At 37.7% G+C, this 16426-nt stretch overlaps 1 protein-coding gene across 3 annotated transcripts in view; it reads right to left on the reverse strand.

Annotated features, from left to right (window-relative positions):
* Nucleotides 1-16426, reverse strand: part of snx29 (sorting nexin 29) — a 185348-nt gene that overhangs the window by 72220 nt on the left and 96702 nt on the right. For 2 of the 3 annotated variants that reach the window (XM_017705474.2, XM_017705476.2), the window contains 2 exons: nt 8598-8653; nt 7374-7455 (listed from right to left, as the gene is read on the reverse strand). In XM_017705474.2, coding sequence (XP_017560963.1) covers nt 7374-7455; nt 8598-8653 — 138 coding nt within the window. Of the gene's footprint in view, nt 1-3316; nt 3372-7373; nt 7456-8597; nt 8654-16426 lie in introns of those variants that run through there. The other variant, XM_017705477.2, reaches the window with a different exon arrangement.

Below are 16426 nucleotides of genomic sequence, written 5' to 3' on the forward strand. Positions count from 1 at the left end.
CATCTTGGTACCTAATGGCAGTCAGGCTTCCTCTGGTGAGCACATGGAGGGCTGTGAAATGCCACCCCACACCATTACTGACCCACTGCCAAACCGGTCATGCTGAAGGCAGCAGATCGCTCTCCACGGCATCTCCAGACTCTGTCACATCTGTCACATGTGCTCAGTGTGAACCTGCTTTCATTTGGGAAGAGCACAGGGTGCCAGTGGCAAATTTGCCAATCCTGGTGTTCTCTGGCAAATGCCAAGCGTCCTGCACGGTGTTGTGCTGTGAGCACAACCCCCATCTGTGGACGTCGGGCCCTCATACCATCCTCATGGAGTCGGTTTCTAACCGTTTGTGCAGACACATGTACATTTGTGGCCTGCTGGAGGTCATTTTGCAGGGCTCTGGCAGTGCTCCTCCTGTTCCTCCTTCCACAAAGGTGGAGGTAGCGGTCCTGCTGCTGGGTTGTTGTCCTCCTACAGCCTCCTCCACGTCTCCTGGTGTACTGGCCTGTCTCCTGGTAGCGCCTCCAGCCTCTGGACACTACGCTGACAGACACAGCAAACCTTCTTGCCACAGCTCGCATTGATGTGCCATCCTGGATGAGCTGCACTACCTGAGCCAATTGTGTTGGTTGTAGAGTCCATCTCATGCTACCATGAGTGTGAAAGCACCACCAACATTCAAATGCGACCAAAACATCAGCCAGAAAGCATAGGTACTGAGAAGTGGTCTGTGGTCCCCACCTGCAGAACCACTCCTTTATTGAGTGTGTCTTGCTAATTGCCAATAATTTCCACTTGTTGTCTATTCCATTTGCACAGCAGCATGTGAAATTGATTGTCAATCAGTGTTGCTTTCTAAGTGGACAGTTTGATTTCACAGAAGTTTGATTTACTTGGAGTTATATTGTGTTGTTTAAGTGTTCACTTTATTTTTTTGAGCAGTGTAGAACATTTCCCAAAAGAACTTAATTTCTGCACTGGACCAAATGAACAAAAGACAGAGTACTGTCAAGATTCAGAGCAACTGTAATTTTCAGCAGTGGTGGTAATGTCCTTTAATGCTAGTGAAAATGCCTGTCCTCAGGCTTGCCTGTCTATTTGTCTCTCTCTCTCTCTCTCAATTTCTCTGTAAGAGCATTTAACAGGATAAGGGAGGTCAACCTGTATTTAAAAAATTCTGCATTCTGAGTTCACTTGCTGATATGTAAACAAAGTAATTCAGAGTGGTTTGATGTAAAATAGCACACTGCAGAAAAACCTAGCAACACCAATTTTACTTCACGGTAATAGGAACCAGATAAGGAACGACCAGGTAAGCTAAATCTGTCTTCTGAGTTTTTTATTGAAATATTGATAATAGTGATTATACTATTATAAATTATTATAAACAGGGTTTCAGAAAAATTACATGCTTCAGATATCTGGTTGCTGTGATACCATTGCTGTGACAATTCTGACTTGTTAAGTTTCTCTAGAATGCATTTCAGATCAAACTAATCTGATTTTTTTTAGATCACAATTTAATTATGCAATCATTCTATGAAATTCCCCTTTTATTGCTAATTCTAAAGAGGGAAACACTACCAATTACACTAATTTATAATGAAAAAATAAATAAATAAAAACATAATTTAGGCTTAACTGAGCAATCTTGACAGCCCTGATAGGGTAACAAGGCGGCCCTTTCTTGGGTTCACACCATGCCGCTATAGCCGTGCAATGTGCTAGACGGATGTTGAGAGGGTAAAGGAAACGATTAAATATGTTATATTTCAGATTTTATGCCTTAATACAACCCCAATTCCAATCAAGTTGGGACGTGGTGTAAAGCATAAACAAAAACAGAATACGATGATTTGCAAATCCTTTTCAACCTATATTCAATTGAATACACTACAAAGACAAGATATGTAGCGTTCCTTTTTTGCAAATATTCACTCATTTTGAAGTTGATGCCTGCAACACATTCCAAAGAAGTTGGGACAGGGGCATGCTTACCACTGTGTTACATCACCTTTCCTTTTAACAACAGTCAATAAGCATTCGGGAACTGAGGACACTAATTGTTGAAGCTTTGTAGGTGGAATTCTTTCCCATTCTTGCTTGATGTACAACTTTACATTGTCTTGCTGAAATAAGCAGGGATGTCCCTGAAAAAGATACATAACCTGTATGTACATTTCAGCATTAATGGTGCCTTCACAGATGTGCAAGTTACCCATGCCATGGGCACTAACACACCGCCATAACAGAGATGCTGGGTTTTGAACTTTGCGCTGATATCAATCTGGACAGTCCTTTTCCTCTTTGGCCCGGAAGACATGATGTCCATGATTTGCAAAAACAATTTGAAATGTCAGACCACAGGACACTTTTCCACTTTGTGTCGGTCCATCTCAGATGAGCTCGGGCCCAGAGAAGCTTTTAACTCTTCAGAGAAGAGTTTTAACTTGCACTTGTAGATGGAGCGACGAACTGTGCTCACTGACCACTCATTTTCTGAGGCCCATGTGGTAATATCTATTACAGAATGATGTCATTTTTTAATGCAGTGCTGCCTGAGGGATCGAAGGTCACGGGCATTCAATGTTGGTTTTCTGCCTTGCCACTTACTTGCAGAGATATTATGGACTGTAGATGATGAAATCCCTAAATTCCTTGCAATTGCACATTGAGAAATGTTGTTCTTAAACTGTTGGACTATTTGCTCATGCAGTTGTTCACAAAGTGGTGAACCTTGCCCCATCCTTGCTTGTGAACAACTGAGCCTTTCAGGGATGCTCCCTTTATACCCAATCATGACACTCACCTGTTTCCAATTAACCCTTTCACTTGTGGAATGTTTCAAACAGGTGTTTTTTGAGCATTCCTCAACTTTCCCAGTCTTTTTTGCCCCTGTCCCAACTTCTTGGGAACGTGTTGCAGGCATCAAATTCAAAATTAGTGAATATTTGCAAAAAACAATAAAGTTTATCCATTTGAACATTAAATATCTTGTCTTTGTAGTGTATGCAATTGAATATAGGTTGAAAAGGATTTGAAAATCATCGTATTCTGTTTTTATTTATGTATTACACAACGTCCCAACTTTATTGGAATTGGAAAGTTGTATGCAACACTACTGTTTAGCGCACTAAATAAGAAAATCATCATTGTTACTTTCTGAGTTTAGGTACAGTCAGATGGCAAGTAAAAATGCTGCCTATTCTCTGCATGTTGTTCATGCAGGCAAATACAGATACTTCCATCGATCAGTGAACAATTAAATACCGGTATGTTCCCAAATACAGGAGCACACCATTGCCATTAGTGGAAGCAGGGCATCCTGGCCTCAATTGTCAGGTCTGGAAACAGAAGCCTCTGGGATAACTGGGTTAAATCTAAAACAATGGGAAATATTAGCCATCAGTCATATGCTGTGCAAACAACAGACCTGTTTCAATATGGATCCATTACAATGTTTGGCTCAGGATAAAAATAAGACAGAAGAGGTGAAAAAGTTGTACAGAATCTAGTTCTAGTTTAGCATGATACTGAAACTGAGCATTATATTAAACATACAGCAGAGTTTGAACCAAAAAAAAACAGAAATATTAAATGTGGCTTCAAAGCCACTGACCAGACCTATCTAGTTGTGGCCCAGTGCTGTTATGAGCATGCTTGATTGACAGTTCTCTATCCAACACTCCCAGCCTGTTACACCACTCAAGCGGCGGTGTGAGTGAAGTGGGAATAAATTAATAAAACAAGATTTTCAATTACAGGTGGTGTTGTAGACTATCCTCGCTTTGTCCACTCACAGCCTTTATATGGCAATGTCTTAATGAACAAATGGACAACAATTAGACAGTGCTTGCTCAGTCATGTTTGCAAGCTTAACTTCGCTCGGTTGTTAGCCTTCACTGTCTGACCCGTACACAGACAGACTGTAGGGGAAAACAGCTTTGTTGAAGCTGCGCAGGCAGGACAAACCATATAAGCCATGTGATGGGTGAGGGTACTGCTTAGATATGCACTACCCAATATTAGAACTGCCTAGAAAATATTTTTTTTACAAAATACATCAGTCATTTATTGGACATTGAAAAAGTATTCACAGGACATATTTTGTACATGTAAACTGTATGCCCACAAAAGCAAGATTAACCTACTTAGAAAGAAACCACAGATCCTGGTAAAATCACCTCCATATATGGTCTCACCTGGCTGACTGCTTCAAAGAGTTTGTTAACAATGGGTTGCAAGCATGAAGAGCTTGCAACTACAGTAGAACTATAGCATTTTAACTCAGCATACAGAATTCAACTGACACTAGTGCTTATCTATTTACATATTAAGTATTTTACAATAGTTTTAAACATAGCTCACCCATGTTTAGAATAATGTTTAAAAATTTACCTGTTTTTAATCATGAGATTTAAAGAATGCAAGATGAGACACTGCTACAACAGTAACGCTGTATTATCCAGGGCTCCAGATTAAAAAAAAAAAAAAAAACAGGTTGAGCCACTGGGTTCTAAGAGAGAAAAAAACGCCCCAAAGGCATCAGGCATCAATAATAATGTGCCAAATAATAATACTATGCAAACAAATAACGCTTTTCAATACACCTCAGGTCAGCTCTGTGATTTAAAAGGGAACTCCACCGATTTTTCAATTTTCAACTTTTTGTTCTAGAGAGACTTACAGAGCCAGAATTGTTCATAGTGATGGTATAAACCAGACAGTTGAGAAGTTAAACCTCTCTAAAAGCTTCCGCCCAAAAAGTATTACATGAAATGTTTATGAATACACTGCGTGACATCTGAGACATTGTTTTAAAGTAATTTTTTGATAAAGTTCATTCAATTCATTTTAATCCATTCATGGTGGATGGATACATGAGGGGTGCTCTAAGGCAAAATAGTCCCCAAAGAATTTTCTGATTTACCACTATTTTACCATCATTAAGAATTAATGAATGAGAAAAACGAGAGAGAGAGGAGGACAACGGGGGGGAGAGATAGTGGATCAGGAAGTGCAGAAAATTAGTAAGGTGGAAGTGAGGGAAGCTTTAAAAAGGATGAAGAATGGAAAGGCAGTTGGTCCAGATGACATACCTGTGGAGGTATGGAGATGTTTAGGAGAGAAGGCTGTGGACTTTTTAACCAGGTTTTTTAACAAAATCCTGGAGAGTGAGAGGATGTCTGATGAGTGGAGAAGCAGTGTACTGGTCTCCATTTTTAAGAACAAGGGTGATGTGCAGAGCTGCAGTAACTACAGAGGTATAAAGTTGATGAGCCACACCATGAAGGTATGGGAAAGAGTTGTTGAAGCAAGGCTAAGGCGAAAGGTTCAGATCAGTGAGCATCAGTTTGGTTTCATGCCCAGAAAGAGTACCACAGATGCAATTTTTGCGTTGAGAGTGTTGGTAGAGAAGTACAGAGAAGGTCAGAAGGTGCTACATTGTGTCTTTGTGGATCTAGAGAAGGCATATGATAGGGTGCCAAGAGAGGAACTGTGGTACTATATGAGGAAGTCAGGTGTAGCTGAAAAGTATGTTAGGGTGGTGCAGGACATGTATGAGGATAGTAAAACAGTGGTGAGGTGTGCAGTTGGAGTGACAAATGGCTTCAAGGTGAAGGTAGGGTTACATCAGGGATCAGTTTTGAGCCCCTTCTTGTTTACAATGGTGATGGAAAGGTTGACAGATGAGGTCAGGCAGGAGGCTCCATGGACCATGATGTTTGCAGATGACATTGTAATCTGTGGTGAGAGTAGAGAGCAGGTGGAAAAGAATCTGGAGAGGTGGAGGTTTGCACCAGAGAGGAGAGGCATGAAGGTCAGTAGAGACAAGACGGAATACATGTGTGTGAATGAGAGGGAGGCAGGTGGAAAGGTGAAGATGCAAGGAGTAGAGGTCGTAAAGGTGGATGACTTCAAGTATCTTGGGTCAACCATCCAGAGCAATGGACAGTGTAGAATAGAGGTGAAGAAGAGGGTGCAGGGCTGATGTGTGACAGAAGGATAGCAGCAAGAGTGAAAGGGAAGGCTTACAAGACAGTAGTGCATCCTGCTATGATGTATGGTTTGGAGACTGTGGCTCTGTCTAAAAGACAGGAGGCTGAGCTAGAGGTGGCGGAGATGTAGATGCTGAGATTTTCGTTGGGAGTGACAAGGCTGGACAAGATTAGAAATGAGCAGATCAGAGGGACAGTGAAGGTGGAGCAGTTTGGAGATAAAGCCAGAGAGGCCAGGTTGAGATGGTTTGGACATGAGTTGAGGATGAATAGTGAATATATTGGTCAAAGAATGTTGGAGATGGAGCTGCCGGGCAGAAGGAGAAGAGGTAGACCTCAGAGAAGGTTTATGGATGTAGTGAAGGTGGACATGGAGATGGTTGGTGTAAAAGTAGAGGAGGCAGTGGATAGGGCAAGATGGAGGCAGATGATCCGCTGTGGCGTCCCCTAAAGGGAGCAGCCGAAAGAAGAAGAAGAATGTTACACAAAAACTCCAAGAGTCCTGGTTTCTGTCACCATCCCTGTAAAGACATCAGTTTGCCAGTTCTCTGCAAATGAACCATTTCACATTAAAACAATGACTCTTTATATCTCAAACACTGAACTGTACAGAAATTTTGAAAATTCAGTGGAATTCCCATTTAAGTACCTTTGTCTTCCACTGTGCCTGATTCTCGACACATCCAGTCTGCTATTTTTTCATTAACATGATTTGGGAGGTTAAGCAGATTAAGGGTTGAGGAGGTGTTACAGTCTGATGGAGACTGTGATTACGTGAAAAAATCTGATATTTTTCATTTTGCCATTTTCTGTATGCTGAGGTTAACAGTAAAAAGCTCATCTTGGCTCAGCTGCTTTGCTGATCACATTTTGCCACTCTAGTCAAAATCCCACAAGCATGCAGGCATTTTTGATAGGTGGACACTAAAGCCTATCAGTTACGTTTTAAGATTAAAAGGGTAAAATGCATTTTTAAAAAGTAATAAATACAAAACAATAAAATTGCTACCTGTCGCCACTGGTGAGTGAATTAGTTTTATTACTCGGAAATGAATAATTGTGGTGGCAATTGCAACCATTTTAGTCTGACTAGAGCCCTGTTATCTGATAATTCTTATGGGGCACCATCACATCACTCCATTCATCTTTCCATTAAACATGACATAGCTTAGTTCCAGAATCAGCCAAGCAAAAAGAAAGGGGTTCAGGCAGCATACAGTATCTACAACATACATGACAGACCAAAACTGAGCATGTGTGGGTGCAGAAATTTTCTACTCTACAGTGGGTGGTTATGAATGAGATGTGTCTCGTCTGCATACAGCGAGGAGAGAATTATAGCACCCAGCGCTCAGATAAATGGATTCAGTAATGATATATTACCTGGTAGACATGGTAGGCATTGGCAGCACGGCCTTGCAGGAATACCGAAGGTATCCATACGTTGACAAGAGCACGATGAGCTCTGAGGAAAAACACAGAAATAGGCAGCAAGAAATGCCCAGCCTGGTGCTAACCCAACACGTAACACAGGAAGGGGTCATGTTAATGGACACAATTTACGAGATGGACAATTCTGATGACTAGTTACACTACAAAGACAACCTCTCTCGAACACAGTACACAACTACAGTAATAGCAGTTACAACATCAGCAATAACAACAAGAATGAACACAGTATTGTACAATGAATGGACTTACTAACAGCCAAACACTTAATACTTCATTACACTACACGTTGGTATCTCCTACAACAAAATGTATGATTTCTTAGCAATAATAACGTTAAAAACTGAAGATTATCTTATATTTGTATCATGGACCTTATAGCCTATAGTTTGGCGAACAATCAAATTAACACAACTTTCCCATTACTCTGGTAGTCAATCAACCAAGACGTTTCGCGCCCTCAATGCTTCTTAAGTTTTGCCCTGAAGCTGTGAAGCTAATGAAACTAACAAGTAATAGAAGTGTATTAATAACAGTGTATTGCACTGTGAAAACTGAATGCCTAAATCATAACAAACTACAACACTGAATAACACTATTTATATGCTATAAAAATGAACAAAAATCTGCTGCAAAGCTAAATCTTAGTGTGGGTTTATTTAGGCATATAGGTTGCCTGATACTATTTGATGTACATAATCTTCCATTACTTGTTAGTAACATTGGAGCTTCAGTGTAAACAAAACCAAAAAAAAAGCAAACATCAGACACCAAACAAGTCTTTTGTGCTTTAGATTTTTCACTGAACCGTTGCTTTAAGAGCCAGGAGAATTAAAACAGTTCAGTAAGCTCAACACTTCTTAACATCATTCATAGCATGCTGTTAGACCAGAAAAAAAATCTCTATGTTTTAACAATTAGTATAATATGGACAGATATAATACCTGAAAGTTTACAGCTACATTCCACAGAAAGCAAAATCATTCAGCCCATCTATTCTTAAAATGTTCACTTCAACTTAGTACGACACAATCACCCTATTGGCTCTAGCGGCAATTCAGAAAGTGAGCAAAACCACTCACATTGTATAGCACCCACCCGTCTTGCAAAAAGAAATACACTATCAAGAACACACCACAGAAAAGCAAGGGCACTTACATCTCAAAGTCGGACAGGCTCGGATCATCAGAGGTTTGGCTTAGGTCCCCGGGCACCTTAATAGAACAGAAAGTGTGATACCATTCATTTGAGATTTTAATTTTCACTCAATCAAGCTTTTTATATATTTTATATTGTGTTATATAACTTTACCAGGGCTGCAAATTCCATGTTGAAATTACACTGCTACATACTGTGATTGCAATTTCCCTTGCAAATATATTCATAAATTAATGAATCTTTGATGCGGTTAAAGATTGGTCTGAATTTATCTAAAATCACTTACATTGGTTGAGTCATTATCTGATGCCTCTAAATCCCCACAGAAAAATCTCTCATATAATTTATGACTGGTCAAAGTCTGTGGTCAATTTTCAATTTTCTCCTTTTCGTCTCTCTTAGGGTTTGTTCAGATTTGGCAGGTTAAAACAAAACCTGGTTTGATTGTTAGTGTAGTTTGCTGCAGCAAGTGAGAATGCTGCCATCCAAATATGTTACACAAATAAGCAGACTGAGAATCCCTGAGCAGGTTGGTCTCTGTTCACATCAAAATGAACTCTGGTGAAGTTTGTTTGATGTATATGGACCAAAGATATCTGAACAAATCAAAGTCAGAATAAACGGTCATCTCCTCTCTTAATAACTTAGTAACATCATTTCAACCTATGCATGGGTTTTATTATTTATTCAAAAAACTCTAAATGGGTAATTTAGTGAACAAAGAGTTTCTGTTTTAAAACAAAGCTGAGGTCATTATAAAATATTAGGTGTACAAATCTGACTGCACACAAATTATATTACATACTAAGATGCCAAGATTTCTCAGTTTTATAATAGCAGTCAGCCACTTGAAGGACTTCACTCTGCTTTGCTTTGTACAAAACCAGGGTAACACATGGTGTCTTATGCAATATTGATCAAATATTACAGACAAACAAACATAAATAAAACCAACCTGATATAATAGAATACAGCATAATAATTCAGAAAGTTTGACAAATATTGTACGTCATAAAATCTGGCCAATCAGTTGTGACTTTTTACACATGACTTTTTGTGTACATCTTTTAGTTTGATGGAAAGTATGTCCGTGTGAAAGCTAATTTCTATATTTAAAAGTTTCTCAAAGGCTTCTTACTTTATCTTTTCCTGGTAAAGTGTTTGGAATCTTTGATTTGATATGTTATTGTTCAATTAAGCCCATTTTTGTTTATTTTTAAAGTCTGCATTGACTATATTAATTGTACAATAATCAGTCAATTACTAATACAGTGGGGTCTTGATATAGTAAAATTCCAAATGTCGAGTGTTGATTAGCACATCTAATGGAGAAGACTACACAAGCAGTACATGAGCTTACAATGGGTAATTGTGAAGGTGATTACACATACAATAAGTTGGAGAAAACATGGCTTATGGTAGTGCTAACTTCTTCATAGCCATGGCAGGTTAAAATGGCAAAACTGATGTATAAGGACATAAAAGAGCTTTAGCCAAAAAGAAAAAAAGAAAGAAGGCAGAAGGGACATGGTTTCATTGTGCACCAAGCTTCCAATTTGTTTTTCTCTGATGTCTGTAAGTTACATTAACCTAGAAACACATTTAAAAGTTTCTACAAACGGATTATTTTCTGGTAACATATCACTGATCATTATACCCAAAGGTTAAAGGTGATTAGAGCACAGATCATTTATATATGCTGATAATATGGATCAGAATAAATACAGATAAGACAGGTAATGTTCAAAAAGTCCAAATAAATAACAATGAAATAAATATGAATTTGCAGTTACACTAACAACAGTTACTCTATTGGGAAGACTTTACACTGTATGTAAATTTATTGAGGATTTGATTGTATTCGGCCACAAGAGAAATAGTGAGGTTAGGTACTGTTGGATAATTAACGCTAGATCACCAACACCACTCCAGTTCGTCCCAAAATGTTGAATAGTGCTCTATCACTACGGAAATGCTTCACAGCCCAATGCTGGGAGGCGTTAATACCCCTCTAGCTGATGCTTAGCATTGGGCATGGTGACCTTAGGCTCACATGCAGCTGCTCCAGTGTGTTTCATTATATTAGTACTTTTCTATGGAAATAATACAAACTGGTTGTGCATTGGTGAATTCACCAATTAGTAGGGGTGTCTGCATACTTTTGGACATACAATGTATAATTCCTAGTGACAGGCCTTGTCATTTGCATACTGCAGTACTATGCAATATGAGTTGTGCAAAGACCAATACTGCAATCATGATCAACGATATACAGTACCACCCTAACATCAACCTTTGCATCTTTTTCTGAATGCAGTCAAAGTGCAAGTAATGAAATATGCAATGAGCACAAAGGCAAAGATATTAGGGTACCACTTTAAAATAAGACTACCTTTATAAAGGGTTTATAAATTGTCTACAAATGTGTTTATTAATGTTATTAATTAGGTTGTAAACACTTTAAAAACCATTAATAAGCCGTTATAACACATAAATAGAAAGGGCAACAGCAGCCTGCTGTTTGCCAAATAGTGAGCCCACATCCATTTTTACTGTTAAACTTCAGATCTTGCCGGATTCTAATCTTAGCTTGTCTTTTCCCATCAGTCAGCATTTGACCTGTCAGCATCATCACATTTGTTGATAAGTTTATTTAATGACTAACTTCATATTCACAAGGTCTTAGCACTACTCTGTATTATTATTGACATTTTCAGCATGCTGTCTGACATCTTCCTCATCGTCACAGGTATTGATATAATGCTGCCATATGTTAATGTACACCAGGCATGAAGGCCCTATTGTGATCACTGGGGTTGAGTGGAATCTTCTTTAGGACAGCATTCCAGGTGTAACATTCTGTGGCCTGTTTAAAACATCCTGAGGTATATTACTCTGCTTCAAGACCATCATGTAGTTTCCAATGTTGCAGTTGTTGATCCAAAGATTTCAGGCTTTCATGTTCGGTTTGATGTTTCTTTGCATCTCAAATGGTCTATGACCATTTATTAATGAGTTCCTAACACTTATAACCGCCAAAAGGGAGCATTAAAGTGTAAAACATTTCACCATTTGTTAACGAGTTACTAACACTTATAAAGGCCAAAAGGGAGCCTTATTTTAAAGTGTAAAACATTTCACCACGGAGAAGCGGCTTAGAAAATGGATGGATGGATGGATGGATGGTTAATGAGTTACTAACACTTATTTAGTAAGAGTTTACATTTATGCATTAAACATCTTCACAATGTCATGACAATAGAAATGAGAAAAACACTTTTATTCGCTCAAAATACACAGTTCACAGGAGACTGACATAACTAAAATTGTATAAACCTATAGAAGGCTAACAGCAACAGGCTGAATTCTGAAATCAAGACCTAACTCTAAACCTAAAGAAGAATGTTTTGGATGACCTACACATGCTATGGGAGACAAATCCAGGCAAAAAGGAAATGAAAATACAATAAAATGTAAATGCAAACCTCTTTTTGCCATTTCTTTTTCCAAACATCTGCACAAATATCCTGTCAAAATTGAAAATGAAATGCAATGCCTTCATTTGCAATTTCATTTTTCACATGAGCTTGAGCCGTTTGTGACAAAAATAAAAAGAAATTGAAAACACCTATTTGTCATTTCATTTTGGTTTTTATTCTGGTTTTTCGGCCAAATCTAAAATGAAAAAGCTAACAGACAAAAAAAAAACCAAACAAAAAAACCCCCACAAACTTAACTTTGGCTTTTCTTCATGAAACGCATAGTGTGTGTCAAATCTAAAATCAACATACAATATTTGCTTTCTTATTTCTTTTTCATAGCGATAAGCTGCAAATCTGACAAAATTAAAATGAAAATGCAAAACGAATAAATCAACAGCAAAGTGACTGTGATTCAGTTTTCATCGTGGAGGCGCTTTAACTGTCAGAATGAAAAGGCAAATGAAAACGAATATCAGCGCCACCTGCTGGAGATTCACTTTTCTTTTTCCAGTTTAGATTTCTTTTTCTAACTGACCAACTTGCAAACATGTTAATTAGCACTAGGCGGGGCTGCGGGGTACATTTTAGGACAGCCCCAGCCTTCCGAGGAAAAACATGTCATGTCTCAGATCTGGTAACCAAATGGCCCCAGAGAAAAGGTATCAGAGCTTTTTCAGACCAAACGGCCTCAGAAAAAACTGAAAATGTTACACTGGCATTTATATCGAGATACACCATAGTTTTCTAAGTCATACGAACCAGTCTGTGTTCGACCAGGCTTGTGTTTGGACTGATAACTTCTCTCGGATTCCTGTTCTCTGAGGCTATTCAGTCTGATACCCTTTCTCTGAGGCCGTTTATTCTGACGGCACTTGGTCTGATGTTCAGTTTCACCAGATCTGAGTCATGACTGTTTTTTCTGGAGACTCTTAGTCTTTTATCTTGAGGAATGATGGCGATTCCGACTCAGATGGCTGAGGATTTGGCCGTGAAAAAATAGAATAACAATTAAAATGAAATAACTACTAGGTGTTTTCAGTATCTTTTTATTTTTGTCACAAACGGCTCACGTTCATGTGAAAATTGAAATTGCAAATGAAGGCATTCCATTTCATTTTAAAATTTGACCCGATATTTGCTCAGATATTTGGAAAAAGAAATGGCAAAAAGAAGTTTGCATTTATATTTTATTGTTTTCATTTTCATTTCCTTTTTAGCTGGATTTGCCTCCCATATACATGCTGCCAGTGCATAAACAACTCTAAACATCATTTGCTGCTCACAACGCTGTCGAAACTTCTTGTGCTCTTTCTTGTGTTTCTTTTTGGATTTGTGTTTACGCTTCTTGGGGGTTGAAGATGAGGATGAGGATAAAGAGGATGAGGACATGGATGATGTATCAGAGGTTTCAGAATCATTCACAGCGACTGGATTGTCCAATGTTTCTTCCTTTATTTTTACTGAAAAGTACAAAAAAGAATCACTGAGATTGTAGCCTGCACACAAATTTTTAACACGTTACCTATTATTATAGGAAGAAATTGCCTGAACGTTAATTTAAAAAAAAAAAGTTACAGTTGAGAAGGTTAAAAATATTTATAACAATTCATTGAATACAGCTCAGACTACCTCCTCTAGTGATCTGGTGTCTGATCTAAGTGCTAGATTATCAAAAACGACATTCTTGCTCCAGTCGAATGGAAGCAAACTTGCATACTTATAAAAATCCATGGATGAATAAACAAATACCCAGCTCAAGAGAAAGTGTTGTAAATCAGAGCACTTATGAAGGAAAACTAAACTGCACATACATTATTCTCAAAGAGCAGATCTCCACCTGCAACACTGCAAAAATGAAAATATTCAGGTAGTCATATTTCCCTAGTGTAATTAATAAACACATAGATAATACCAACATGCTTTTTTTCTACCACAGACCAACTATTTAACCCTAACTTGTCTGCTAGTGTGTCTCATGGTGATTTGTCTTCTAAAAGTTGTTAAGTTTGCAATTAATTTTCAAAATAAAATGAACAGATTTCCTTCCATAAAATACAGAAAATGTGGAGAGACCTTTTCTGTTACTTTTTATTAGACAGTCAAGCTCAGTGCTCACCTTTAATAAACATTTGAAAATGCATCTCTTCAGTGTTTAATAATTCTAAGCCTATGTGAATTCTTTTAATTTGATTTGTGTCAGTCTTTTGTAATGCTACATAATTTTAAATTAATATTCAGAATTTCTTGTATTATTCTTAAAGATTATCACCTGTCTGCAAAATACTTTGAATTGCCACCGGCATGAAAAGATTCTACAGATTATTATTATTATTATTATTATATACACATACTGTAAATACCTTTATTCACAGAAGTTAATAATATACTTAAAGGTGAGGCTAGGTGATTTTCTATTGCCCAGTACATATCATATAATGCTTATAAAACCAACTCCTTTGCTCATGCCTTAAACTAGCTAATTCTAGCCATGTACCTGTGAGGGCAGACAACTGTCCACGGAGAAAATCTCTCTCTTCTTCCAGTTCTTCAATTTTCTTCTTCTGCCATTCCAGCTTCTCTGTTAGAAAGGTCAGTTCTTGTTTCTCCTTGTTAAGAAGTACTGTTGCAGTAGGGGCTAGGTCAGAGGCTGAGCCTAAAAATTAGAATGGCAGAACATTTGCTTAATTCAAACTCTACATTGTAATTTTTGCTCTTGTCATCTGACTTCAACAGACTGGTTGACTGGTAAAAAATCTTGGAGTCAAAAATATTACTCAGAATCAATTTTCAGGATTTTTGATATAAATGTTAAAAAAAAAAATCTCTAGTCATTTCATGACATATTCACTAGCCACATTCACGTCTTTAATGTAGTTGATTTCTGTTGATGACATTTCTGCCAGTCAGCCATAAAGACTCACATCCACAAAACGTTTCAACAACTGGGACCAGACTGTACTAGTCAGTTAGCAGTTATGGTCTTGAAAAACACATAGCTATAAACTTATTAGACAGTCAGACTTGCAAAATATTCTAATTGGTCTAAGGTCACACAAATGTAATTTACTGCCTGAAAATTATTGTGGGCACATCCTTCTTATGGTACAGTTTGGATTTTGTATTTCAATTTGTTGCAGTATTTCATTTCAAAGTAAGCCGATTCTCTGCAAAATATTACAGGTGTGAGTTATGAAACAAATGGTGGAAATATTGCTATAAGGTAACCACCCCAATGTACAGGATAATTACCAATTGGGTCTATAATCATTATTAAAGCTCATGACATCCTTCTTTTCAACCTGATTTTATTGTACAGTGTCAGACAGGTGTCAACACCAGGTCTGAATCAGTTTCCACACTGGTGAAAATTATTAGTTTTGGCAATTTAATTCAACTGAATGTATATTGTATTTATAAATATATGCATATATATATATAAATATATATATATATATATATATATATATTCTCAAGTCACACAATTTGTTCTTCCTTCTAACTTGAATCTATTGTACAATATCAAAGTGTCAACATTACGTTTGAGCCAGATCTTTAGAAACGTAAACTGACATCAATAATCCATGCCAATACATTTATAAACATATCTTTCTACAACCTCAGAATATATCACCCATTCCAAGCTTTTTGGCCACTTGAGGGACTCATACTGTATGTAAACATGCACACAACTTTGTAGTTCCACAGTTACAGGCTGTAGTCCATTTGGCTCTCTGCATATTTTCTTACTCCGTTCTTTAGTGGTCCAGACCCCTATGGACCCTCACAGAGCAGGTACTATTTGGGTGGTGGATCATTCTCAGCGCTGCAGTGACACTGATGTGGTGGTGTGTTAATGTGTGTTGTGCTGGTCTGAGTGGATCAGACACAGAAGCACACAATGTATAAGCCTATATAGTGAGCTGTTTAAAATTAAATTAGTCATCTAGCTCTCACGGTTCTCTTTCCCAACATGATGATCATAAAATAACATTAACACTTTCTTGAAATTTTCAGCTGAATGTGTCCTGAATTATGATTTCAAGAGTAAAATGTTCACTACTTGCAGATATAGCTATTTGATACCTCGTTACCTTAGCACAACGCAACATTTTCACCATGGCTCTGTTTCAAAATCAGTGTATCATCTAGCATAGTGTCAATTTCCTTTAAATATGAAACTCTGCAACACGTTTAAACATAAATTTAAACTAATTTAAGTCTAAAAGCCATTTTAAGCTGTTAGATAGAAACTTATACACCTTAAAACTGAGGTATAATGTTATTATTGCAGTTACTGTAAATGCTGTTATCATTATTATTATTAACGTATTTCATTGCAAAAGCGTA

Source organism: Pygocentrus nattereri, chromosome 13 (assembly GCF_015220715.1).
Source record: "Pygocentrus nattereri isolate fPygNat1 chromosome 13, fPygNat1.pri, whole genome shotgun sequence".
NCBI lineage: Eukaryota > Metazoa > Chordata > Actinopteri > Characiformes > Serrasalmidae > Pygocentrus > Pygocentrus nattereri.